The sequence below is a fragment of the Sprattus sprattus genome (genome assembly GCF_963457725.1).
Source record: "Sprattus sprattus genome assembly, chromosome: 5".
Classification (NCBI taxonomy): Eukaryota; Metazoa; Chordata; class Actinopteri; order Clupeiformes; family Clupeidae; genus Sprattus; species Sprattus sprattus.
The window spans coordinates 4,090,307-4,117,501 of NC_137924.1; the positions used below are offsets into that span (position 1 = coordinate 4,090,307).

Sequence of the window (27,195 nt, forward strand, 5' to 3'; positions counted from 1 at the left end):
GCCGGACACATACACACACACACACACACAGACACTCGCCGGACACACACACACACACACTCAGAGACACTCACACACACACACACACACACACATACAGACACACACATACACACACAGACACACACACACACACACACACACACACACAGACACACGTCTGACACACACACACACTCACAGACACTCATACACACACACACACATACACACACACACACACACACACACACACACACAAACACACACACACACTCACACACACGCCAGAAGGGAGCTGTAATCTGACACCTGGCTACTGCTCCTCCGCTGGGTAGAGACTCTCACTCAGCACCCACACACACACACACACACACACACACACACACACACACACTCCGGTATGCAGTGGCTGACTGGCATCCCCTAGAGTATCATCAGTGCTGGATGCTTCAGACCGCTCTGCATCAGGAGTAAACATCATGCTTGTTTTGAACTCTGTTTTTTTTCATTAATGAAAGGAGTTTTGCACTCAGTTTTTATTAATGAAAGGAGTTTTGCACTCATTTTTTATTATTAATGAAAGGAGTTTTGCACTCATTTTTTTTTATTAATGAAAGGAGATTTGCACTCATTTTTTGTATTAATGAAAGGAGATTTGCACTCAGTTTTTTTATTAATGAAAAGAGTTTTGCACTCAGTTTATTAATGAAAGGAGTTGAGAAATAAACTGACAGATTGACCTTATTGCATGATTTAGCGATTGGGTTAGAATGTATATCTTTAGACTTGGTAAGACTGGATTCAAGACTTTAATATAATCATTTATGTCTGATGATTATATATTTGACTTGTATGTAAAATATACATATATAATGTACTTCATGAACAATGAAATGTGAGACAGAGGCGCTTCCTAAGGGCGGCTCTGAGAATGCCATATTTGGGGACATCCTGACATCACTGGTAGTCGGGGACTTTTGGGCTCAACACGGGAGTATAAAAACCACCAGAAATGAGAGCTAGGGGTTGGTCCATGTGTTGCCAGGGGTTACTCTGTCCGATTTCCTTGAGGGCCAGCGACAGCTGAAGACCGCCGTGTCACACCTCCAGCAGAGTGAGTGCCAACAGCAAACACCAGTGCAGACTTTTCATGTTTCTCTGGAGATTATTCCTGGGTAGCTCCTCACCACTTCTTTTGGCTGAACTTGAGCACACAAAACAAACCACATCAAAGAACATTTTTTTAAACTTTTCGTCTTGTTTGACAAAACTTTGTGACAGTTGGGTAAGACGCTTTATTTTCTTTAATTTCCTTATTTAGACGTAAGATGCTATGCATTCTTCTGTAAGCCAACGATAAACAGCATCTCTGATGGGCAAGCTCACAGCAACCTGAGCTGTAAGATCAACTCTGGAGCCTGCCCAAGATGTGAGGAAGCTCTTTGATAGAGGCTCGTTGGAGCAGGAGAGTCTGTTTAGTGTAGACTTATTTTAGATGTATCAAAGGGGTATGTTCTAAAAGGGGGAGATCAATTCTGGATGGGACAGGAGTCATAGAGAGGTTACCTGTAAACTCTTTTATAGAAGTGCACAGCTTTAATCTATTGGAGGGAAAACTCTAGCTATGTGTCCTGGACATAAAAAGGAATTGAACAAACTGAAAAGAAAGAATGCATGGTATCTCTGTATAACTCTCAGTCTACTCCAGCAACTTTACAAAACTCATAATTTGTATTAGTCCATTAGCCAATTGCTTATTGTCCATCTTCATTCAATTAAATTCATTTTTTCATATTTTTTCCTTCAGTAATTTGATTAACTCATACATTTTTCCCTATTGTGAAATATTTGAATCCATGACTTTGCAAAAGTACATTTCTGTTTTTGGGGATGGGATAAAAAAGTTGTTTATGCATGCTTTAAATATCTGGGAGGAGAGCCAGTAGCTCATGAGATGTCATTGGAGAATATCTGGGAAGACAGCCAACAACACATGCAACGTCCTCGAGTTATTGGGTAAATATCTGGGGAGAAAGCCAATAGCTCATGTGACGTCTTGGAGATATTGGGTAAATATCTGGGGAGAAAGCCAGAAGCTCACAAGTTATTGGAAACATTTCCGGGGAGAAAGCCAGAACCTCATGTGACGTCTTTGAGATATTGGGTAAATATCTGGGGAGGAAGCCAGAACTCACAAGTTATTGTAGACATTTCTGGGGAGAAAACAAGTAGCTCATGAAACGTTGTTGAGTTATTGGGGATATATCTGGGGAGAAAGCCAGAAGCTCACGAGTTATTGTACACATTTCTGGGGAGAAAACAAGTAGCTCATGAAACGTTGTTGAGTTATTGGGGATATATGTGGGGAGAAAGCCAATAGAAAGCCAATAGCTCATGAGATGTCCTCGAGTTATTGGAGAAATTTCTGGGGAGAAAGCCAACAGCACATGAGACGTCCTCAAGTTATTGGATAACGGAACAGATCAAATGTACCTCTCAGAGATGGAGATCTCAGATGTAGATTTCAGAGATGGATATCTCAGATGTAGATTTCAGAGATGGAGATCTCAGATGGAGATTTCAGAGAGGGAGATCTCAGATGGAGATTTCAGAGAGGGAGATCTCAGATGTAGATTTCAGAGATGGAGATCTCAGATGGAGATTTCAGAGATGTGTCTTTTCACACATACGCAGCATCTACAACGAGCTCGGAACTCACTGAGACAACTCCCCTCTTTCATCTGATCTCACTTCAGATAATGGAAGAGTCACTGACCAAATAGAAATGCTCACGTTCCTCATACATTTGTCTCTTTAGACATTTGTCTCTTTAAACATATACTGTATATTGTCCTTGTTATGAGTCAATTTTGTCCAATGTCCACATTTTACACAAAATGTGTCAGTAAGAAGCAAACAACACTTAGGAGATCTTAAATTAACTAGGGAGACGCAGGACCAAGTCCAGCACAGGGTGTGATAATGGAACACATAACAATACTGTGGAATATACAACAATGTAATGGAACACTGATCAATGAAGTGGAACAGAGATCAATGCTGTGGAACATGCTGTCCATAATGAAGTTATAATGGAACACAGATCAGTTTTCTGGAACAAGCCGTCAATAACGAAGTTATAATGGAACACAGATCAGTGTTCTGGAACATGCTGTACATAATGAAGTTATAATGGAACACAGATCAGTGTTCTGGAACAAGCCGTCAATAACGAAGTTATAATGGAACACAGATCAGTGTTCTGGAACATGCTGTACATAATGAAGTTATAATGGAACAAAGATCAATGCAGTGGCACACAGATCAGTGTTCTGGAACATGCTGTCCATAAAGAAGTTATAATGGAACACAGATCAGTGTTCTGGAACATGCTGTCCATAAAGAAGTTATAATGGAACACAGATCAGTGTTCTGGAACATGCTGTCCATAAAGAAGTTATAATGGAACACAGATCAGTGTTCTGGAACAAGCCGTCAACAATGAAGTTATAATGGAACCGGATCAGCAGGGACGTGCAGAGGAATTTTGAAGGGCAGTTGCTCTGCACTGGAAAAAAGGGGCAACACATTCATTTTTGTCACCGCCGCTGCCACGCCTCCTTCATCTGCTTGCAAATTTTGCCAACATAATTTTAAACTCTAACCAACCACCGCTGCCACGCACCGTCATCTGCTTGCAAATTTTGCCAATATCATTTTAAACTCTAACTAACCGCCGCTGCCACGCCCCGCCACCTGATCGCAAATATATATATTTCCTTCAGAGGGGCAACTTCAGTCGAGGAGGGCAAACAGGCAGTTGCCCAAGCAACCCTAGCCCACTCCTGTGCATGTCCTTGCAGATCAGTGTTCTGGAACATGCCGTCCATAATGCAGTATGGATGGAACACAGACCAATGCAGTGGAACACAGATCAGTGTTCTGGAACATACTGTCCATAATGAAGTATGGATGGAACACAGACCAATGCAGTGGAACACAGATCAGTGTTCTGGAACATACTGTCCATAATGAAGTATGGATGGAACACAGACCAATGCAGTGGAACACAGATCAGTGTTCTGGAACAAGCCGTCCATAATGAAGTTTTAATGGAACACAGATCAGTGTACTGGAACATACTGTCCATAATGAAGTTATAATGTAACCCAGGTTGATGCAGTGGAACATGCTGTTCATAATGACTAGGCTTAGAGTCTAGACTCTTAGAGGTCCCTGCAGGAAAAACAGAAGTGTGTTTCTAAATATGCATCAACGTTAACCAATAATGCACTGATATCAATACATCAAAGATAGTTACTGCATATATGTATCAATGCTAACTTATAATGCAATGATGTCAATACATCAAAGATAGTTACTGCATATATGTATCAATGCTAACTTATAATGCAATGATGTCAATACATCAAAGATAGCTACTGCATATATTTGGCAAGTCAAAACCATTAGTCCAAACATCTAATACACAGTACCAATCAAAACACCAGTTCATTGAATGATGTTAAGGAGCTCTAAATGCTCACAATGTACAGACTAAATATGTTTGTATCTCATGACTTGGTACCAGTATCCATAATCAAGGTGGAATATAAAAGAACAGCAGATGCTATAAGTAAAAGGTACAAAAACTGTAACTGTAAAAAAAAAACAGCCTGTGCCTGAACATAATATTCCCTCTGACAGAAATGGCAGTCTCCCAAAATAAACGATCCCTGTCTGCCTGACACAGAGCATGCTGGACATAGCTGGGGTTCAACTGATAGCCCCAACGCTGATCCCAAAAAAGACATGCTAGGTCAGCCCTCTAACGCTATCAGAGTCGGAGACTATTCTTGGCTCTTCGGGATCATTGCACCAAATAATCATCTCGTTAAAGGTCAAAAATCTGAGTCATCTTTTGATTGTAATATTTTAATCTAAAGCAGCTCTGAATGGATGTGTGTATTAGACACACTTCTATCCCATGCACTCTCCACAATCACACAGGCATTCCCATAGAGCTCAGACCGCTTAAGCTGCTCACCTGACTTTAATATATCTCTGACCTTGTTGTGTTGACATATTGGTATTCACTGTTGACACTTGAAATCATAAGCCAAAATATACTGTATATATATATATATATATCATCATCATCATATAATAATAATAATAATAATAATAATACTACTACTACTACTACTAATAATAATAATAATAATCATCATCATCATCATGATAGGGTATAAAGCATGGGCTGTGACATCATTTCGTGAATAATGTATGTTAGAAAGAATACATTAAAAAAAATAGTTTTAGATTATTTTATTCTTTTCTAGATTATTTTATTCTTTTCTAGATTATTTTATTATTTTCTAGATTCAGGACCAACACGACCACGTAACCAGCCAGGGCCCCATTTTCCCAATATCCGTTAATCTTAGCAGTTAAAAGTTCTCTGGTGATTTTACAAACATCTATTCACTTTTTTTCCCTCATTTCCCAAGCAAACACATAGCATAAACATGCATGCTCAGCTCTTTCTCAGGTAACACTTCACGGGCACTGTCCATGTCAACAGTGCTGAAACATCATCTATTTTTGGTTGTATCAGGTAACATCACATCTGCTGTTTTGAACTTCATCGAAATTGCTTACAAATTGAAGATGAGCACACTTGTTATGCATATCTAACATCACAGTGAGCCACCTGCAAGTACTGCATATAAAAACACACACACATGGTCATGATACTTATAATCTCTATTAATATAAACATATAATAACGAGTAACTGGTAATGATAATAATTATAATCACATTCATATTTGTGAAGATGTAGATGAGTGTCCATATATGAGGCCTACTGAAGATGCCTAAGATAAGCCTGCCCTATGGCCTTTGCAACTTAAGCCTGCTCCACAAAGTGTTAACTAGTTTGACCTTGGACCTGGTTTGATCTTGACCTTGTTCTAATTTTAAATCAAAATGTGAACAAGCTGTTACTGTCCTTGGTCCCATATTATGGAATAGTTCCCTAGACGTGGTGATGCATTATTTTAGCTGCACTTAGTTAAGTCTCAGGTCGGGCTGTTATTTGTGCTTTTAGTCAGATGGAGGTCACTCTGTCATGAAGCTCACAGTTCATTTTAATTCCTGTTTTTTTTAATAGTTTTTTTTTTAAATTGTTTTTTTTTATTGTTTTGGGGGTTTTATTCTGTTCTTGTATCCCTATTTGAGGTTTACAAGAGTGTGTATCCCTGTCTGGAAAACAAGAGTGTGTGTTCCTGCCTGGATTACAGCAGTGTGTGTTCCTGCCTGTCCCAGCTATGACAGACATCATCTCTCCATTACTGAGTTGGTCATTATACCTTTTTCTTTCTTTTCCTCCACAATACAGAGCCATCTGTTTCTAGGCCCACGATTCTCCTAAGATCCGCACAAGTCCTCGCTGGAAATCATGAATCCCAGTGATCCCAACAAGCCCAATGGCGGGAGATTTAACTTCCGAGCCCCGGCCCAGCGTCCTACCGACCCCCCCCAGCGTCCTTCCGACCCCACCCAGCGCCCTGGTGTCCCCACCCCGCGTCCTGGTGCCTTCACCCGGACCCCTGCTCCCTTTACCCGGACCCCTGCTGCCTCCACCCCGACCCCTGCTGCCTTCACCAGGGCCCCTGGTGCCTTCACCAGGACCCCTGCTGCCTCCACCCCGACCCCTGCTGCCTCCACCCCGACCCCTGCTGCCTTTACCCGGACCCCTGCTGCCTTCACCCGGACCCCTGCTGCCATCACCGTGTTGGGTAAGTTAAGAGTTGATTTCACGTTGCTAGCCGCTGTGCTCGCAAGCTGCGGTTACTGGACGGTCCAATAATGTTGGCGGTTCTGTTCTCCCAGGCTTTGGGCGTTTGTTATGTGTGCTCTGCCGTGATGTCTTTGCTCTGAGGAATCTCACAGATGCATTGGTACCACTTTACAATAAGACTCCATTATAAATGGTTTATAAATGGTTTATAAATAGGTTATTAATTAGGTTGTAAACCCTTAGTAAGTCATTCATAAGCCTTTATAAATTAGTTATAAACACAGTGCTCTGTCTTTGCTCTGAGGAATCTCACAGATGCATTTCACACATTTTGTGATAACTTGAGACTTAGTTCATGTAACCGTGGGTGATCTACTACACCTTGAGACTTAGTTCATGTAACCGTGGGTGATCTACTACACCTTGAGACTTAGTTCATGTAACCGTGGGTGATCTACTACACCTTGGGAGTGAGGTGGAGAAGATGAGTTCTTGGAAACGCTTTGGTCTAGTCCAGTATTGTGCACAGGAGAACAGGTTTGGTCTCGTCCAGTATTATGGCACTGCATAGGAGCGCAGGTTTGGTCTAGTCCAGTATTATGGCACTGCATAGGAGAACAGGTTTGGTCTAGTCCAGTATTGTGCATAGGAGAACAGGTTTGGTCTAGTCCAGTATTATGGCACTGCATAGGAGAACAGGTTTGGTCTAGTCCAGTATTATGACACTGCATAGGAGTGCAGGTTTGGTCTAGTCCAGTATTGTGGCACTGCATAGGAGAACAGGATTGAGCAGTCTTGGAGCTGTCTGCTAGCCTGACGATGTCATACTCTTAAATCTAGTCAGAATATGAGTGTGATACTACTGCATTGGGCTGTGATTATGGGGCGTGTTTCAACAAACCAGGAAAAGAAATGCCTCTTCGCTCAATTGGATATACCTAGAACCAGCCAGAGCAACGTTGTATGACCATCGGGGCCAGCTGATACATTTAACTTTTACCGGATCCCGTAGGAAGGACGGCAAAAACATCTTTTCGATCGACAAATGCCTTGATAGCGTGTCTCTGTTCCTCTTTCAAAATGAATGCGCTGTCTATGTTTTCTAAAACAGACTTGAATCCCCAAATTGTAGCTCTCCAGCAGCAGCCATGTTTGTTGAATACGAATTCAACCCAAGCGTTGGTGACGTAGTTGATTACATTACGGTTGATCATCGGTCCATCATTGTATAAAGCCCGCCCTGACAATTTGATTGGTCAGATCAGTTTCTGAAATCTGATCATTTCTCCCCAACGGAGCAGTGCCACACCGAACTTCCAGACCTCAAATGTTGTGGGCGGGGCTAAGTTCTGTCTGGTATCCAGGCTAGCTGCCTGCATCATTATGTCATCAGAGTATCTGACATGTGTTCTTCATGTGTTATTATTCTTTCTAGAACCTCGAGGCGTTGTCGGGAGGCAGGATCCCTCACTGCCTCGCTTTGTGACGAAGATGGAAGATGTTTCTATTCCATTAAGCAATAAACTGAGGCTGGAGTGCACCTTCACTGGCGCTCCCCAGCTCTTTGTGACTTGGTACAAAGATGGCAAGCAGCTCTATGCTTCATACAGATACAACACAAAGGTCACTGGGAACACCTGCAGTATGGAGTGTCTTCATGAGTGCAATAAAGACACCCCTGGGAAGTACTCATGTGAAGTAAGCAATGCCCTTGGCACTGACATCTGCCACGCTCAAGTAACCGTAGTAACAGGTTAGTACACCGTTTGTCACAATAACAAAAAAATAGGTACTGATTGTTAGTCTCTCTCTAATTGTACTATAATTAGTTTTAATTATTTTTTTTCATTTATTACCTTTGCTGTCTTCATACCAGGTCCCTTGTAGCCTATAGCTAAATTCAACATTAGATGTAAAGGATAATTGTTTGCAATACATTTTATTAGCAGAGTATGGAGTTGCAGAATTAAAGTTTAATGGCTTATCTCTTTAAAAAAAAAGATTTTTTATGAATTCATCCAATCTGCTGATTTAATCAAAATATTGTTTTTCTTAGAACCTGCTCGTTTCGTGACAAAGCTGAAGGACATCTCCATCCCTATGAGGCAGAAGTTGAAACTTGAGTGCACCTTCAAAGGAGCGCCAAAAATGTTTGTGACTTGGTACAAAAATGGAAAGCAACTCTACGCCTCATACAGATATAACACAAAAGTCACTGGAAACTCTTGCACCGTGGAGTGTCTTCATGAGTGCAACAAAGACACGCCTGGAACATATGCCTGTGAAGTCACCAATTCATATGGAACAGAGATCTGCTACGCTAATGTCTCTGTGGTAACAGGTCAGTTCTGCTACGCTAATGTCTCTAGTTACCCTAGTCTACTGTTTCAAGAGAGGATTTCTTAAAAAAAAGACACAATGGCCACAACCGTATGATATGGCAAAAGCATGGATGCATGATTTTCTAATTCTGACTGCAGAAAACAATCTTGCATGCTTTGCTGGACTAAGTCTCAGGCCTATATGAGAATTACACTCCCACTTTCAAAGTTTCAGCCAAGGTTACATAAGGTAACGTTTCACGCTCTGCAGGGGGTGCATCGTCTCTCGACCCTACTGGGGTACCCTATGGTGTCTTTGAAGGACTGATTGTTGTTTGGATGTATCTATGAAATCCTATAGGGATTGTGAGTAAAAAAGGAGGCCATGGCCATTTTCTCCAAGATCTCTATTTGTGGAACGTCACATAAGTTGGTCTCCTATTTGAAGGCAAGTCGTTTGATAGATATGTAGATACATCTGTGTAGAAAGTAGGACTCCCAGGATTGTCGGGATGTTTGGAACATGATTTGGCATCAAACTCAGGCCACAGGAACAGAAGGCAGAGACCGCCGTGTGGTATTTTGGACCTCGCTAATGCCTTTGGATCAGTGTCTGTTGTGGAAGCCATTCAGTTGCTTTCAGGTCCCTGAGAATATTTCATCGTTAGTCAAAGCACATCGAAAAGCGATTCAGTTTTGCCTTAATACAAGTATCTACACCACATCCTGGAAGCATTTGGAGATTGGTATCATGGCTAGATGTACCACTTCACCACTGGCTTTAACCAATGGAAATGAAGGTCATCATAATGGTTATAAATAGGTTGTTGCTTATATGGATGACATGATGATGCTTACAACAACTGCTCTATGTACCCATTGTTTTTTTAGCCAAGTTGAATGACAGCCTGAAATGGGCAAGGATGAACGTGAAATGGGCAATGATGACAGTGACATGGGCAAGGATGACAGTGAAATGGGCAAGGATGACAGTGAAATGCAGCAAGTGTAGGAGTGTATCTATCACTAAGGAGAAACTAGCGGAAGATAATTTTTTTATGATGGTGAAGTGATTCCCTCTGTTGTGGAGAGACCGGTGTAGAGTTTAGACAGGTGGTACAATTCCACGTTGAGTGACCACACACAGGTTGAAGATTTGTTTAGGCTATCATTCAATACCATTGATAAGACCTTCTTGCCTGGTAAGCTGAAATTGTGGTGCCTGCAGTTTGGGCTTTTGCTACGCAGAAGGTGGCCTTTGACTGTGTATGACTGTGGAGACATTTTGGAGAATCATGAATGATAACATCTTCCCCTGCATCCTACCAAAATATAAAACATCCATATGAATGCAGTCACCACCAGTGGTTACATAATACACACTCATTAATGCAGTCACCACCAGTGGTAAAAGATAAGCATGGAAGCATGGTGGATGACTTTCAGAAATGTTTGAATGCATTATTGGATCAGAGAATATGGAGAATCGCTTCTGGGGAATCGCTTCTGTGCCATTGCCATACCAGGGTCTGTAGGCATTACTTTATTGCGTTATGCAGGTTTGACTGAAACCGCATGGTTTTTACTTTCTGCCAAACTAGTAAGTAGCTTATTTGCCGTCTTGCTTTGTCTTGTGTTGCACTTGCTTGATGTTTGACTGTGTTAGGACAGTTGTTCACTAACTAGTTTGTCAAAGTGTCAAAGTAAGCTAGCATCTGGTTAGCGATTAGCAATTGTTCTGTTATGCTGCTATAAAGGCATGCCTTATTGATCCTCTCTGAAAGAACTCCCTCTTATTCTTCTAACTTTTGATTTACTTGTTTTATTTTTGTTTGTTTTTCTAAGAACCTGCTCGCTTTGTGAAGAAGCTGAAGGATCTCCCCATTGCTTTGGGCCAGAAGTTAATACTTGAGTGTCACTTTAAGGGAGCCCCTAAAATGTTTGTCACTTGGTACAAGGATGGCAAACAACTGTATGCTTCTTACAGATATAACACAAAGGTTACAGCTAATAGCTGCATCTTGGAGAGTCTTCATGGCAGCAAACCTGATACTGCAGGCAGATACTCGTGTGAAGTCAGTAACACCTATGGAACTGAGATATGCCATGCAGAGGTTGTCGTAGGAACAGGTTAGTATAGCCAATGATTGTGAGGAAAAAACTCTTCACCCATTGCCACAGAATAATATATAACCTTTCATGTTATGGCTAGCTCAGACCATCATCAAATTCATATATATTTGTAATTAAATTATACATTATAAAATTAATTATAAATTATATTTTACAAAATTATCTTTCACAGAACCAGCTCGTTTTGTGACAAAGCTTAAAGACCATATCATCCCCATGAGCAAGAGGTTGACACTGGAGTGCACATTTACCGGAACCCCAAAAATGTTTGTCACTTGGTACAAGGAAGGGAAGCAAGTGTATGCTTCATACAGATACAACACAAAGGTCACAAAGAACTCATGCATCCTGGAATGCCTCCATCCCTGTAACCAGGAAACAAGTGGGATGTACTCTTGTGAAGTGGGCAATGCATACGGAACTGATATCTGCCATGCTAAGATTACTGCCGCTAAAGGTTGGTACATTATCTTCTTATAACCGCATAACCGCACAGCACTGTACATCATTATCCTCTTTAAACCGCATAACTCTACAGCACTGTACATCCCTACCATTATCCTCTTATAACGGCATAACTGTACATCATTATCCTCGTATAACCGCATAACTCTACAGCTCTATCCTCTTTTAACCGCATAACTGTACAGCACTGTATATCCTTATCCCCTTATAACCGCATAACTGTACAGTACTGTATATCCTTATCCCCTTATAACCTCATAACTCTACAGCACTGTACAGCCTTATCCTCTTAGCATAACTGAAGTACTGCTCCATGTTCTATAAGGTCCACCTGTTCAAAAAGTCCATATTATTGAAGTATTGACTTGTTGGTTCTTGAGAGAAATTTTAGTCATTGCATTTTGAACGGATGGCACTCAAATATTTTTGAAAAGATTTGTTTCTCTGCCAGGCCTTTTTAGGACTTCCATAATCCCATGTCTCTGTGAAGTTTAGGCCCATGAAGTGCTTGGTTTGGGGAAAGAGTCTTAATCTTGTCATGTTTTTTCTCTCAGACACTCCTGAATTTGTCACCAAGCTGAAGGATCTGTCCATTCCAATGAACAACAAACTTAAACTTGAGTGCACCTTCCAAGGAGCTCCAAAAATGTTCGTCACATGGTATAAGGATGGCAAACAATTGTATGCTTCCTATAGATATAATACAAAGACCACGCCGAACTCCTGTGTCCTGGAATGCCTTCATGAGTGCAACGACAAAACTACAGGAAGATACTCTTGTGAAATCTCTAACAAAAGTGGATCTATTATTTGCCATGCTCAAGTCACTGCGGTTACAGGTCAGTATCTGGAAATGTTATTGCTTCTCTTCTCAATACTTTAATGTTTAGATTCACACACCATCGGATGTAGTAGCAACATCTAATTCATTATAATTATAAACCTTTCTCAGAACCAGCACGCTTTGTGACGAAGTTGGCGGACCTTTCCATCCCATTGAGCCAGAAACTGAGACTGGTGTGCACTTTCACCGGGGCCCCCAAGATGTTTGTGACTTGGTACAAAGATAACAAGCAGCTATACGCCTCCTACAGATACAACACTAAAGTGATCGGAAACTCCTGTATCATGGAGTGTCTGCATGAATGCAACAAAGAAACCACCGGGAAGTACTCCTGTGAAGTAACCAACAAGTTTGGATCTGATATGTGCCATGCTGAGGTCACCACAGTGCCAGGTGTGTAGGCCTTCCGACCCGAAGACATTGATTTAATCATAATAATACATGTAATCCAACATGTTATCTTTAAACTCTTTGTGAAAAAAAAACCTCAAAATACTTTGTTATCGTAATCATTTACAAGTTATTTTATTAAGTGCAATCATCGAAAAATGATACAGCATTTTCACTCCTAAATAATTCTATCAACTGTAAACTTGCCATGCCAAAACTTAAACTTGCCATGCCAAAACTTAAAATTGCCATGACATGCCATCAATAAACTCAAAAAATCTATATACTTTATCTAAATCCTTTTCAACTGTGTTTAAACGTATTCTTCTCAATTATCTAAAAATTGAAAAATCCCTTTATGCAACATTTTAAACCTTAAATATTTCTATATATTTAAACTTTGCTCAGATTGCCCTCAATTCGTGAAGGAGCTGCCCAACATCCAGCTCTGCATTGGGAAGAAACTGACCCTGAAATGTACCTTCACTGGAGCGCCCAAGATGTTCGTCACTTGGTACAAGGATGGGAAGCAGCTCTACGCCTCTTACCGTCACAACACTAAACTCATCGGTAACTCGTGCATCGTTGAGGCTCTTCATGGAAGTAACAAAGAAACTGCTGGAAGATACTCATGTGAAATAAGCAATTCTCACGGATTGGCCATCTGCCATGCTGACATCACAGTGGGAACAGGTTTGTCCAACACTCTAAGATTGGATCTTTTGGAAGATCAATTCTGAATACTGTTCTAGACACATTCTTTGTGTAGCTGAGTTGTGAAAGTAGAGAATTTAGATTTAAAAGTTTCCCATTTTATTTCACTACATTCCCAGACTGGTAGACTTTAGAAAGTCTGTCCCAAATTATCTAATTTCAACCTCTTTAAAATTGGTTTAATTATTTGTGCAATGGTTTATTTTTCAGATGTTGCAAAGCCACCAACAACCAAAGGTTAGTATCAGAGTCTTTAACCTTGATAAATAACACTTTGGCAGCCTAAAACACAGTTCATAGTTCACTGATTTTGCTCATAGTTCACTGATTCTTGAGAAAGGGTAGAAACTTCCTGAATTGATACCAGAACATGAACATGAACATTTTCGATACAACTACCTCCCAACTTCTTTCTCAATCAAAATGTACCTAAATGTGATGGTCTGGCAGTGTTTATGGTCAAAATGATCTGGCAGTGTTGACAAATTAGACATTTTGTTCACAAAACAAATGGAGGTTATTTCGTAACCATTTTGTGTTTTACGTTGATGCTAGCTGCTAACAGAAACTATTTCAAGAATATAGCTATCGAAAAAATCTCAAATTATTTCCTCATCAATCCGCTAGCGGTGTCGACATATCATGGTTGTGACACAGGAGATATGAACATTAAGATTTTAAATATTAAATGACTATAAAACTTACCAGAGCCTGTCTGACACTGATCTATTTTGTAAAGGTTAAATGTGGCAAGGGTCCTTCAGAATAACAGCTAACCCTTGATATTGCTTAGGTTTATTACATTTTAATAAATGTGTGGACACAACTGTGGAATTATTATAAAAACACGTCTGTCATTTGGGAAACAGGTTTGAGAATTTCAGATATTTTTAAATGGTACTATGGATGGGAAAGTACATATTTTTTTTTATTATTTTAAAAACATTTAAATACATTGTATTACTCATGAAGGATTGAACCCTTCTGTGTGTAAACACTGTTTTAGTTGAAGTGCGACGTTTTTGGGTTGGACACATTTGATGCAATAATGACCCCAAAGAAATTGAGATGGATAATTGTGTTTGATACATTCTATTTTCAATCCACCATAACATTTACAATTAAAAACCCTAAGGTTAATTATCAAACCTGTTACGTAGTAGCTACAATTGCTGGACATATGTTGTTCCATTACTCAAGAATCAGTGAGCTAACTTTCTTATGAATCATGTAGGAGGGGACCAGGGACTCAAAGTCCTTAGAGCAAATCACAACATTGCTAAATGTGCACCAAAACACTCCACTCATTTTTATGCTGTGTCCATACTAACGGTGGTAAATCGGAAAATACAGAATTAATTCTCTTTTTCAGCCCTTCCATCCACACTATAATAACGTTTTCGACAGCGAAAACTATACGTTTAGGAAACGCTGGGTTCCTCAATTTGAAACCGGCAGGTTCATGTTGTAGTGTTGGACAGGAAAAACAGAGAGTTTCAGAAACGATGACGTGTGGTTGATATGTCACTGACGAAAATTTGTGCTTCAGACACCAGCAACAGCAAACACCTCTATTGAGTTCAGGGTTGTGGTGTGGAGCTATGAAAATCAGAAAAAGGTATAACGATGATAGTGTTGAGGTAGAACATCTGGAAAACGGTGACGATGACGATGATAGTGTGGATGGAGCCGTTTTTACAAGTCAGTTTTCTTCAGATTTACCCAGCTTAGCGTGGACGTAGTATTAGTTTACCTTGTTTGTACTATGAATAGCATTCAGACAATGGTGCTGCCGTACAACTAATTTACACCTGTGGATCAACGACCCCCTCTCAGCCCACTCAGAGTCCATCACACCTGACACACACCTGGGTAGTATTCATCACCTATACGAGCCTAGCATAACTGGTCCTCCAATAAAGTCAATCAGGGGGACCACTAAGGACAATCCTGTAATCCTTTTCAGAACCTCAAGCCGTTGTCAAGAGCCAGGACTCCTCTCAGGCTGCTCGCTTTGTGATGAAGATGGGAGATGTTTCTGTCCCAATGCGCAGTAACTTGAGGCTGGAATGCAGATTCACTGGAGCTCCTAAGCTCTTTGTGACTTGGTACAAAGATGGCAAGCAGCTCTATGCTTCATACAGATACAACACAAAGGTCATTGGGAACACCTGCAGTATGGAGTGTCTTCATGAGTGCAATAAAGACACCCCTGGGAAGTACTCATGTGAAGTAAGCAATGCCCATGGCACTGACGTCTGCCACGCTCAAGTAACCGTAGTAACAGGTTAGTACACCGTTGGTCAAAAAGAAACAAACAGGTACTAATTATTATTAGTCTTTATCTACGTAGAATCATTTTACTGAGGCATGTATTACCTTTTTTCACTTAATACCAGGCCCCTTGTACTGTATAGATGTATGTAACATATCATTGAATGGATAATTATTTGTAATTTTTTTTACAAAAACACTCTCTATGAATTAATCTAAAAAACCTTGCTGGAAATAAGATGTTATTAATGAAAAGTATTGTTTATTTTGTTGTTTTTCTTAGAACCTGCTCGTTTCGTGACAAAGCTGAAAGACGTCTCTATCCCTATGAGGCAGAAGTTGAGACTTGAGTGCACCTTCAAAGGAGCGCCAAAAATGTTTGTGACTTGGTACAAAAATGGAAAGCAACTCTACGCCTCATACAGATATAACACAAAAGTCACTGGAAACACTTGTACCTTGGAGTGTCTTCATGAGTGCAACAAAAATACTCCTGGAATATATGCCTGTGAAGTCAGCAATTCATATGGAACAGAGTTCTGCTACGCTAATGTCTCTGTGATTACAGGTCAGTTCTGCTACGCTAATGTGTCTGTGGTAACATGTCGTTTCTGTCTACTGTCTTGCATTGGCAGAATGGAGTTTCAAGAGAGGATTTATTTAAGAATGTATTTAAAAAATTTAATTAATAAAAAGACACAATGGTTACAGCCATTGGTATGGAAAATTCATGGATGCATGGATGCATGGAACTCAGTTTCCAAATTCTGATGTTCAGAAATGTTTGCATGCATTATTAGATATATCTTACTCTTAATCAAAACATGAAAGGCATGCATTATTTGATCACATCTTATGACAGAGAGAACCTTCCTTTACTCTTGCTGTTATAAAAGGCATGAAAGAACGTAATAACTACCTCTTATTATTCTTACTTATGTTCATTTTTGATTGACTTGTTTATTTTTGACTTACTTTTTTGGTTTGATTTTCTTAGAACCTGCTCGCTTTGTGAAGAAGCTGAAGGATCTCCCCATTGCTTTGGGCCAGAAGTTAATACTTGAGTGTCACTTTAAGGGAGCCCCTAAAATGTTTGTCACTTGGTACAAGGATGGCAAACAACTGTATGCTTCTTACAGACATAACACAAAGGTTACAGCTAATAGCTGCATCTTGGAGAGTCTTCATGGCAGCAAACCTGAAACCGCAGGCAGATACTCGTGTGAAGTCAGTAACACCTATGGAACTGATATATGCCATGCAGAGGTTGTCGTAGCAACAGGTTAGTATAGACATTCGTTGTGAGGAGAACCTTAGTGAGGTGACTGTTTCCATTTTAATAATATATAACCTTTGATATTGTGGCTTAATCATGAAATTAATTACTTTTAAAATGATATTATGAATTAAAACAGCTTTTTCACAAAATGATCTTTCACAGAACCAGCTCGTTTTGTGACAAAGCTTAAAGACCACACCATCCCGATGAGCAAGAGGTTGACACTGGAGTGCACATTTACCGGAGCCCAAAAAATGTTCGTCACTTGGTACAAGGAAGGGAAGCAAGTGTATGCTTCATACAGATACAACACAAAGGTCACAAAGAACTCGTGCATCCTGGAATGCCTCCATCCCTGTAACCAGGAAACAAGTGGAATTTACTCTTGTGAAGTTAGCAATGCTTACGGAACTGATATCTGCCATGCTCAGATTGTTTCTGTGACAGGTTCGTACCTTATCCTCTTATAACCGCATAAATGTACAGCACTGTACTGGTCAACTTTTAAAAAGTCCTTCAATAGTTTGACAGTCAGACTTTTTGTTTCTTTAGGGATATTTCAGTCGTTACCTCTTTCGCTTTTATCGCTAAAACATGTTTGAAAATAAATTACCTCAGGATGTTGAATGTTCTTGTAGGTTGCCAGGGCTTTCCAAAGGACTTCACGATCCATAATCCAGTTTTGAGTGTCCATTGTAGGCTTTTGTAGTGCTGGGTCTTGGGCGAGCGTCTTAATGTCTTCATATTTGTAATAATGTATTTGATGTGTAATATGTCTTTTTTTTAAACTTGTTTTACTTAAGCTGAGTATTCATAGTGTAAATTTGTATAGTTATATTGTATATATTTGTATTGTTTTTGTTTTTTATTTTTCAATAGCACTGAAGTCTGAGAGCTGCCACCTCAATTTCGTTGCACTTGTGCAATGACAAATAAATATATTCTATTCTATTCTATTTTTCCTCTCAGAACCACCTACATTTGTCACCAAGCTGAAGGATCTGTCCGTTCCAATGAACAACAAACTAAAACTTGAGTGCACCTTCAAAGGAGCCCAAAAAATGTTCGTCACATGGTACAAGGATGGCAAACAACTGTATGCTTCTTATAGATATAATACAAAGACCACGCAAACCTCCTGTGTCCTGGAATGCCTTCATGAGTGCAACGACAAAACTACAGGAAGATACTCTTGTGAGGTCACTAACAAATACGGATCTGATACATGCTATGCTCAAGTCACTGCAGTGGCAGGTCAGTATGAGGACATGTTATTGCAGATACTCTGCCTCTCTTCTCAACACTTAAATGTATAGATGTACACACCATTGAATACATTGGCAACATTGAATTCATTATAATTATAATCCTTTCTCAGAACCAGCATCCTTTGTGAAGAAGTTGGCGGACCTTTCCATCCCATTGAGCCAGAAACTGAGACTGGAGTGCACTTTTACTGGGCCCCCCAAGATGTTTGTGACTTGGTACAAAGATAACAAGCAGCTCTATGCCTCATATAGATACAACACCAAAGTGATTGGAAACTCCTGTATCTTGGAGTGTCTGCATGAATGCAACAAAGAAACCACCGGGAAGTACTCCTGTGAAGTAACCAACAAGTTTGGATCTGATATTTGCCATGCTCAGGTCACCACAGTCCCAGGTGTGTAGGCCTTCCGACCCAAAGACATTGATTTTATTATAATAATACATGTAATCCAACATGTTATCTTTAAACTTTGTGAAAAAAAAAAAACATCAAAATATTTGTATTAAATGTATTCATCGCAATTATCTAAAAATGGAAATATCCCTTTATGCAGCATTTGACATAGATCTATGTATTTAAACTTTGCTCAGATTGTCCTCAATTTGTGAAGAAGCTGCCCAGCATCCAGGTCTATATTGGAGAAAAGATGACCCTGAAATGCACCTTCACTGGAGCCAAGGTCTTTGTCACTTGGTACAAGGATGGGAAACAACTCTACGCCTCTTACCGTCACAACACAAAACTCATCGGTAACTCGTGCATCGTTGAGGCCCTTCATGAAAGTAACAAAGAAACTGCTGGAAGATACTCATGTGAAATAAGCAATTCTCACGGATTGGCCATCTGCCATGCTGACATCACAGTGGGAACAGGTTTGTCCAACACTCTAAGATTGGTTCTTTTGGAAGATCAATTCTGAATACTGTTCTAATACATTCTTTGCGTAGCTAAGATATGAAAGCATTTGAAAGCAAAGAGTACAAACTTTTAAAGGCTTCAAATTTCATGGCACTACATTTCCAGATAAACTATAGAAAATCTGTTTTAAATTGTACCCTTAAAACCTTTAGAAAAGTCTTTAACCATGAATACCAGGGCAAGTTAATACTTTCCGTTGTTCTTCTCAGATGCTCCACACTTTGTGAAGAAGTTGAAGCACATGACTATTCAACACAGCAAAATGTTGAGGCTGGAATGTTCCTTCACGGGAGCACAGAAAGTATCTGTCACCTGGTATAAGGATGGCAAAGAGCTCAATGGTTCTTCTAGGTACAACACCAACGTCACCAACAATTCCTGTGTGTTGGAAAGCCTGCTTGGAGCTAACAAAGACACAACTGGAAAATACTCCTGTGAAATCAGTAACGCTTTTGGAACCGCCATCTGTCATGCTCAGATCACAACAGAATCAGGTTGGTTCAAATCTTACTTCCTGGCGGTTTCAGAGCTTTAAAGTCATGTAGGGTTCATTCATGAAAGACAGTTTCCACATATTTTCAGAAAAACGATTTGAAACGTTCTCGGGATGGTTAGCAGTGTGAAAAAAATCAGTATAAAATCAGTATAAAATTGGTATAAAATCAGTATTAAATTGGTATAAAATCAGTATAAAACCAGTATGCTCTCTCTCTTTCTCTCAGAGGCTGCTCGCTTTGTGAAGAAGCTTCAGGACCTGTCCATCCCCTTGAGCCAGAACCTGACCCTTGAGTGCACTTTCATGGGAGCTCCCAAGATGGTGGTCAATTGGTACAAGGATGGCAAACAGCTGCTTGGTTCATACAACTACATCACAAAGGTCACTGAAAACTCATGCCTCTTGGAATGCACACACGAGTGTGACAAGGAGACTGCTGGAAGATACTCCTGTGAAATTAGCAACCCCTACGGAACAGAGATCTGCCACGCTCATGTCACCCCAGTAACGGGTATGCACACCTCATTGGAAGATACTTGTCATTTTATTTCAGACTGATGTGTCTTTAGTCTTGCACGGTCACGGAACTTTCCTCAGTAGACGCCTAAACTTTTATTTCTTGGAAGGATGTATACACAAATTTTAACTGATGGCACACTGCACATCAGGAGCAATTAGGAGCAATTAGGAGTTCATGTCTTGCTCAAGGACCGTTAGACGGGGAATCGAACTAGCAACCTTCTTGTAATTTTATTTTAGACTGATTAAAGTGTACGGTCGGATCCAAAGATATTTGTTATAGTCATCTGAACTTTCCTCAGTAGACTCCTAAACTGCTATTTCTTGGAAACATTTACATTTAGTCATTTAGTAGACACTTTTATCCAAAGCGACTTACAAGGATGTATGCACAGATTTTAACTGATGGCACACTGCACATCAGGAGCAATTAAGGGGTTCAGTGTCTTGCTCAAGTACGCTTCAACAGGGAATCGAATTAGCAACCCTCTGATTACTAAACAATCGCTCTGCCTTCTGTACCACTGCCCACCCTAGAATTTGGTCCTTTTTGAGTGACTTCATTGGTTATATCTTTGCCCTTAGAACCTGCTCGCTTTGTCAAGAAGCTGAAAGATGTTCGCTTCCCTCTGGGTAAAAACCTCCAACTGGAGTGCACCTTTAAGGGAGCCCCTGAGATGTCTGTGTTGTGGTATAAGGACGGCAAGCAGGTGTATGCCTCTGACACGTACAACACAAAGGTGATCGGAAACACCTGTGTCCTGGAGGGTCTTCATGGATGTAACAAGGACACAGCCGGAAGATACACCTGTGAAGTGACCAATGCTTATGGAAGGGACACCTGCCATGCTCAGGTTGCTACGGTGACAGGTGTGTAACTCATCTGTTGTGTTGTGGAATGACTAAAAAGTTCACGTCCAGTGTGCCGGACATGAAGGTGCATGACACACACACACACACACACACACACACACACACACACAGACGCACACACACACACACAGACACACACACACGGACACAAACACACACACACACACACACACACACACACACACACACACACACACACACACACACACACAGCCACAAACACACACACACACAAACACACGGACATGAAGGTGCATGATTGTCTTTCGTGATGATTTTATGTATTTGACTCTTCATGGTGATCATGTGTCTTGTCTAAAATGACGGCACAATTCATTGTTTGTGCAGGAGCTGTGTGTGTGTGTGTCTGTGTCTCTAACAGTGTGTGTGTGTGTGTCTGTGTCTCTAACAGTGTGTGTGTGTGTGTCTGTGTCTCTAACAGTGTGTGTGTGTGTGTCTGTGTCTCTAACAGTGTGTGTCTGTGTGTCTGTTCTCCATTGTGCCTAGTGCTACATGTACATAGATGTCAGTCTGTGAGTCTAACAGTGTGTGTTTGTGTGTCTGTGTTTGTGTGTCTGTGTGTGTGTCTGTGTGTGTGTGTCTAACAGTGTGTGTGTGTGTGTGTATCAATGTTTGTGTGTGTGTATGTATGTCTAACCGTGTGTGTGTGTGTGTGTGTGTGTCTGTGTGTGTGTGTGTGTTTGTGCAGGAGCCTTTTTACATAATTCTCTACCTTTATCCGATGACAACTTTGCATAGTTATTCAGACTTTTGGAGTCCTGTTTCTTCAATGCAGGTGAATGAAATGAAATGCGACAGAGCCTTAAAGGCACCCAGTGCAACTTTATAGGCTTGAGACTCGAAAAATAAACATTCAATTTCTAGTGTTTTTTACACGTCGTAAGTTTCAATAACTCCATACCATTACATATAGACATTCAAGGAGCAAAGATGAGACGTCGTTGTGTGGCGAGAACTGATAGAAAATCGTAAACACCAACAATCGCCGGTGGGGAGAGGCCATTTTTCCATTGACTGGAATCCTGCTTTATTTATTGGTGGCACCAATAAATAAAGATTTGGGGAAAAAATGGCGGCGATTGTTGCTGTTTACGATTTTCTATCAGTTCTCACCACACAACGACGTCTCATCTTTGCTCCTTGAATGTCGATATGTAATGGCATGGAGTTATTGAAACGTACTACGTGTAAAAAAGACTAGAAATTGAATGTTTATTTTTAAGCCTCGAAAGTTGCACTGGGTGCCTTTAATCATTCAAACTTATTGTCTCCTCTCAGAACCTGGTCGATTGGTGACCAAACTGAAGGACCACACCATCCCCATGAGCCAAAAGCTGAGGCTGGAGTGCACCTTCACCGGAGCTCCCAAGATGTTCGTCACGTGGTACAAGGATGGCAAACAGGTGATGTAACAGGAATCTCGATGATAAACTTTAGACAACAGAACCACGAGGTGAATCAACAGTCTTGGTTGTTTATTTTCGTACGTGCGCCTGCAGGGAGCCAAATCCCAAACCATATAGACAAGGAAGAGACTAAAGATCATTGTAGAGTGGCAGTTTAAGTAAGTTCAGCTGTGGGAGGTCATAGATCATAGGGGTGTGTTACACGTGAGAGGTGGGACAGGGGGCTTGTGAGTAGGAGGGAGGTGAGGTGACCCCCACTGCCCCCACGGAAGGTTCCGGAACATGCACACACAAAGGAATCATGGTAAAAAGGTGATGTGTATTAAATCACCTTGGGAAGAGGGGATGTCTGGATAGGTTCCGTGAGCATTTGTTCCTATAGCTTATTTCGAATAGGCCATGTGTGAGGGTGAGGCCAGACTGTCAATACGCATGGCACACACACACACACAAGAGAGCATACATGCTTGCAATGCAGTGGTTATAATATGACTATATCAATTTCCATCACAGGTCTATGGTTCATACAGATACAACACCAAGGTCACTGGAAACACCTGTGTTCTTGAGTGTTTACACGAGTCCAACAAAGATACCACGGGGAAGTACTCTTGCGAGGTTTACAACGCATACGGAAGTGACATCTGCCACGCGCAAGTCAAGGCAGTCACCGGTGAGTAAAACTATAAGTATTGGTATATACAGTACCAGTCAAAAGTTTGGATCCACCTTCTCATTTTTTGAGACGTTTTTTCTTTATTTTTATTATTTTCTACATGGAAGATAACACTTTTTTTTGTTAAGTACATCATTACATAGTAAAGTATGTGTTCTTTCGTAGTTTAAATGTCTTCAGTATTAATCTACAATGTAGAAAATAAAAAAAATTAAAGAACACATTAAAGGTTGTCCAAACTTTTGACTAGTACTCTTATTAGGGATCAAGCATGCATGGATGCAATACAACATTCTAGTGTTGCAATAGGTGGAGCTAAACACTCCCCTATTAGCATAGTAAGTGTTATATTCTTGAAACAGATATATTGTTCTGGCACTTTATAAATACAATTTAATTAAATTTTATATTCACTTTATTCTCCCTGGTAGAACCGGTTGGTATATAATCTTATTAGGAACCATCATGCATGGATGCGATACAACATTCTAGTGTTGAAATTGGTGGACCTAAACGCTCCCATATTAGCAAAGTGGTTATACGGCGGTAACACATTAATACACATAACTTTATTTACAAATGTATTTGTTTTGGTTTCTTTGTATGTATGAATTACTTGGGTTGTTACTAACATCTGGTAAAAATGTCATGTCAATAGCACCTTTGGAAATATATTTACTGAGACAAATGGTGACGTGTTCAATACTTATTTTACCCGCTGTATTCTTGAAACAGATGTATTATTCTGGCACTATATGAATAAAATTGAATTTTATATTCTCCCTGGTAGAACCTGCTCACTTTGTGATGAGGCTGCAGAACATCACCGTCCCAATGACGGAGAAGCTGAGGCTTCAGTGCACCTTCACAGGAGCTCCTAAGATGTTCGTCACTTGGTACAAGGATGGGAAGCAGCTATACGCCTCTTACCGCCACAACACCAAAGTCACCAGGAACTCTTGCATCCTGGAGGCTCTCCACCCATGTAACAAGGACACCAGTGGGAGATACTCTTGTGAAGTGAGCAATTCCCATGGAACAGATATCTGTCATGCACAGGTCATTGCAGTCACAGGTGGGTTTGCCCAACAAGTGTCATCAAGTGCTTGGAATTATATCAGTCAGAGGTTTACATTATATACAAATCTGATGTATATCAGTCAGATGTTTACAGTACATTAAATACAAATCAGATTTATATCAGTTCGATATTTACATTATATACAAATCTGATGTATATCAGTCCGATATTTACATTATATACAAATCTGATGTATATCAGTCAGATGTTTACAATACATTAAATACAAATCTGACTTATATCAGTCCGATATTTACATTATATACAAATCTGATGTATATCAGTCCGATATTTACATTATATACAAATCTGATGTATCAGTCCGAGGTTTACATTATATACAAATATGATTTATATCAGTCAGATGACCAAATGTTTACATTATATACAAATATGATCTATATCAGTCCGATATTTACAGTACATCGTATACAAATCTGAATTAGAACGTTTTTACAGATTGTAATTTAAAGAGAGAGCTCACAGTATTCATTACTCACAGCGACATTGCTTTGTCTGCATTAGAACCTGTTCGCTTCGTGAAGAAACTGCAGAATGCTGCCGTCCCAATGAGCCAAAAGTTGAGGCTTGAGTGCACCTTCACTGGAGCTCCCAAGATGTTCGTCACTTGGTACAAGGATGGCAAGCAGCTCTACGCTTCGTACAGATACAACACAAAGATCGTTGGAAACGCTTGCATCTTGGAGGCACTGCACCCCTGCAACGGTGATACCCCTGGAATCTACTCTTGCGAAGTTAGCAATTCTTACGGAACTGTTATCTGCCATGCTGAAGTCAGCACAGCACCAGGTCAGTGTCATGGAAGATTCTTTTGCGCATGATAGTGTGATGAACAGTTTCCCCCCTGAAGCCTACAGCAGTTTCAGTTTTAGCGTCACGGACCATATAAAGATGGATTCTTAATGCCGAGCCTATACCAGTTTCAGTTTTAGTGTCACGGACAATATAAAGATGGATTCTTAATGACGAGCCTAAAGCAGTGTCAGTTTTAGCGTCACGGACAATATAAACATGGATTCTTAATAACGAGCATATAGCAGTTTTAGTTTTAGCGTCACGGACAATATAAACATGAATTCTTAATAACGAGCATATAGCAGTTTCAGTTGTAGTGTCACGGACAATATAAAGATGGATTCTTAATAACGAGCATATAGCAGTTTCAGTTGTAGTGTCACGGGGACAACATACCGTAAATGATGACAACTGAATGAGGAGCCTCATCAGTTATTGAGATATCCCCAGATTATAAAATAAAGAACCAAGTTGCACTCCTCTAAAAGAGTGTGTGTGTGTGTGTGTGTGGGGGGGGGTTTGCATGTATAAGCTCTACATGTTTTTGTAACCCCCTCCTCCCCCCTCTCTCATATCGTCTGCCTCAGATACCCCCAGATTTACGAAGATGCTAACCAGCCGCAGCCTGAAGAAGGGAGAGAAACTCCATCTTAAGTGCTCATTCACCGGAGCCGGAAAGATGTTTGTCACCTGGTACAAGGATGGCAAACAGGTGTACGGCTCTTACCGCTACAACACCACACTCACCGGCAACTCCTGCGTCCTGGAGGCTCTCCACGAGAGTAACAGAGACACCGCTGGAAGGTACTCCTGTGAAATTAGCAATTCCTACGGAAGGGATAGCTGCGACGCTCAGATCAACTTCGGGAAAGGTGTGTAATGCCTTTCCATCAGGGACAGGTGTGTAATGCCTTTCCATTCGGGACAGGTGTGTAATGCCTTTTCATTAGGAAGTTACTGGCATAACTGCCTTTCTGTTGGGAATGTACTGTATTACTGTGCAATCTCTTAATTCTTGATGAATTACTCATAGTGAATAGACCATCACCTACGATTACACCCACAATTACACTCTACGTATATGTAATTATCTCTCAGCATTGAAACTCTTAATAAACACACTCTATATGTATTTATCTCAATATGGATACTATTAATTAACACACCCTATATGTATGTATCTCTCAGTATGGCAACTCTTAATTGGCACACTATATATGTATTAATCTCAATATGGTTACTATTAATTGGCACACTCCATGTATGGCTTCTTCATTCATCACGTAATATCTATATTGAATTTGACAAAAAGACAATACAAGGAAACATTTTGGTCCAATTTAAGATTGATCATCACCAATCACCAATCTGCTACCTGCCACCCCAGTCCACCCCCTCATTGACCCACAGGCTTTGATAGTGTGATTGTTTCTTCTGTTTCATTAAACATTGTCCTCAATCCTTTTGCAGCCCACTCTGACTTCATCTAGTCTGCTGAACAACATTAGGAAGCGACTGCAAGAGGGGCCCATAGGAGAGTGAGGGGGGCCATCGGAGAGAGTGAGAGTGAAGGGGGGCCTATCGAAGAGAGTGAGAGTGAGAGTGTGTGTGTGTGTGTGGGGGGTGGGGTGGGGGGGGAGTTAGCTTGGTCTGGAGGGGGGCGGCTGTCCTTCAACATCAAAGGGAGACGTGGCCACATCAACACCTTAGACAGTCGTTCACCAAGAAGATGTTTCCCATGTTTGGCACCACAAAGCTGATTGTTCTCTAGAACACTGAATGGTAACTTCCTCATGAAGACTACACAGGACAAATATTCTGTGGCATCACTGCTAATGGATGCTTTGTGACTCTTACACGCTGCGCTGCAAAGCATTTCTGGTCTCTGGTCAGAAACGTCTGAATGAAACTGA

General features: G+C 40.6%; 1 protein-coding gene across 4 annotated transcripts; it reads left to right on the plus strand.

The window, feature by feature from the left end:
• The first annotated feature begins 1,019 nt into the window (after positions 1–1,019).
• On the plus strand, positions 1,020–26,890 carry LOC308365002 (titin-like). Of its 4 annotated transcripts, none has more exons than XM_080838301.1 (26): positions 1,020–1,096; positions 6,385–6,784; positions 8,222–8,539; positions 8,843–9,127; positions 10,953–11,237; positions 11,413–11,697; positions 12,260–12,544; positions 12,658–12,942; positions 13,348–13,632; positions 13,864–13,890; positions 15,620–15,940; positions 16,211–16,495; positions 16,925–17,209; positions 17,369–17,653; positions 18,176–18,460; positions 18,585–18,869; positions 19,067–19,348; positions 19,604–19,888; positions 20,117–20,401; positions 20,995–21,279; positions 22,582–22,706; positions 23,223–23,382; positions 24,176–24,460; positions 24,992–25,276; positions 25,870–26,154; positions 26,753–26,887. In XM_080838301.1, the coding sequence occupies exons 2-26, from the start codon at positions 6,445–6,447 to the stop codon at positions 26,770–26,772; spliced, it is 6,438 nt and encodes a 2,145-aa protein (XP_080694427.1). In that variant the 5' UTR covers positions 1,020–1,096; positions 6,385–6,444; the 3' UTR covers positions 26,773–26,887. The 4 variants fall into 4 exon arrangements, with proteins under 4 accessions (XP_080694427.1, XP_080694428.1, XP_080694426.1 ...); XM_080838302.1 differs by lacking the exon at positions 1,020–1,096 and adding an exon at positions 1,135–1,267 and having other exon boundaries at positions 25,870–26,210; positions 26,753–26,890; XM_080838300.1 differs by lacking the exon at positions 1,020–1,096 and adding an exon at positions 1,135–1,267.
• Positions 26,891–27,195: the final 305 nt, after the last annotated feature.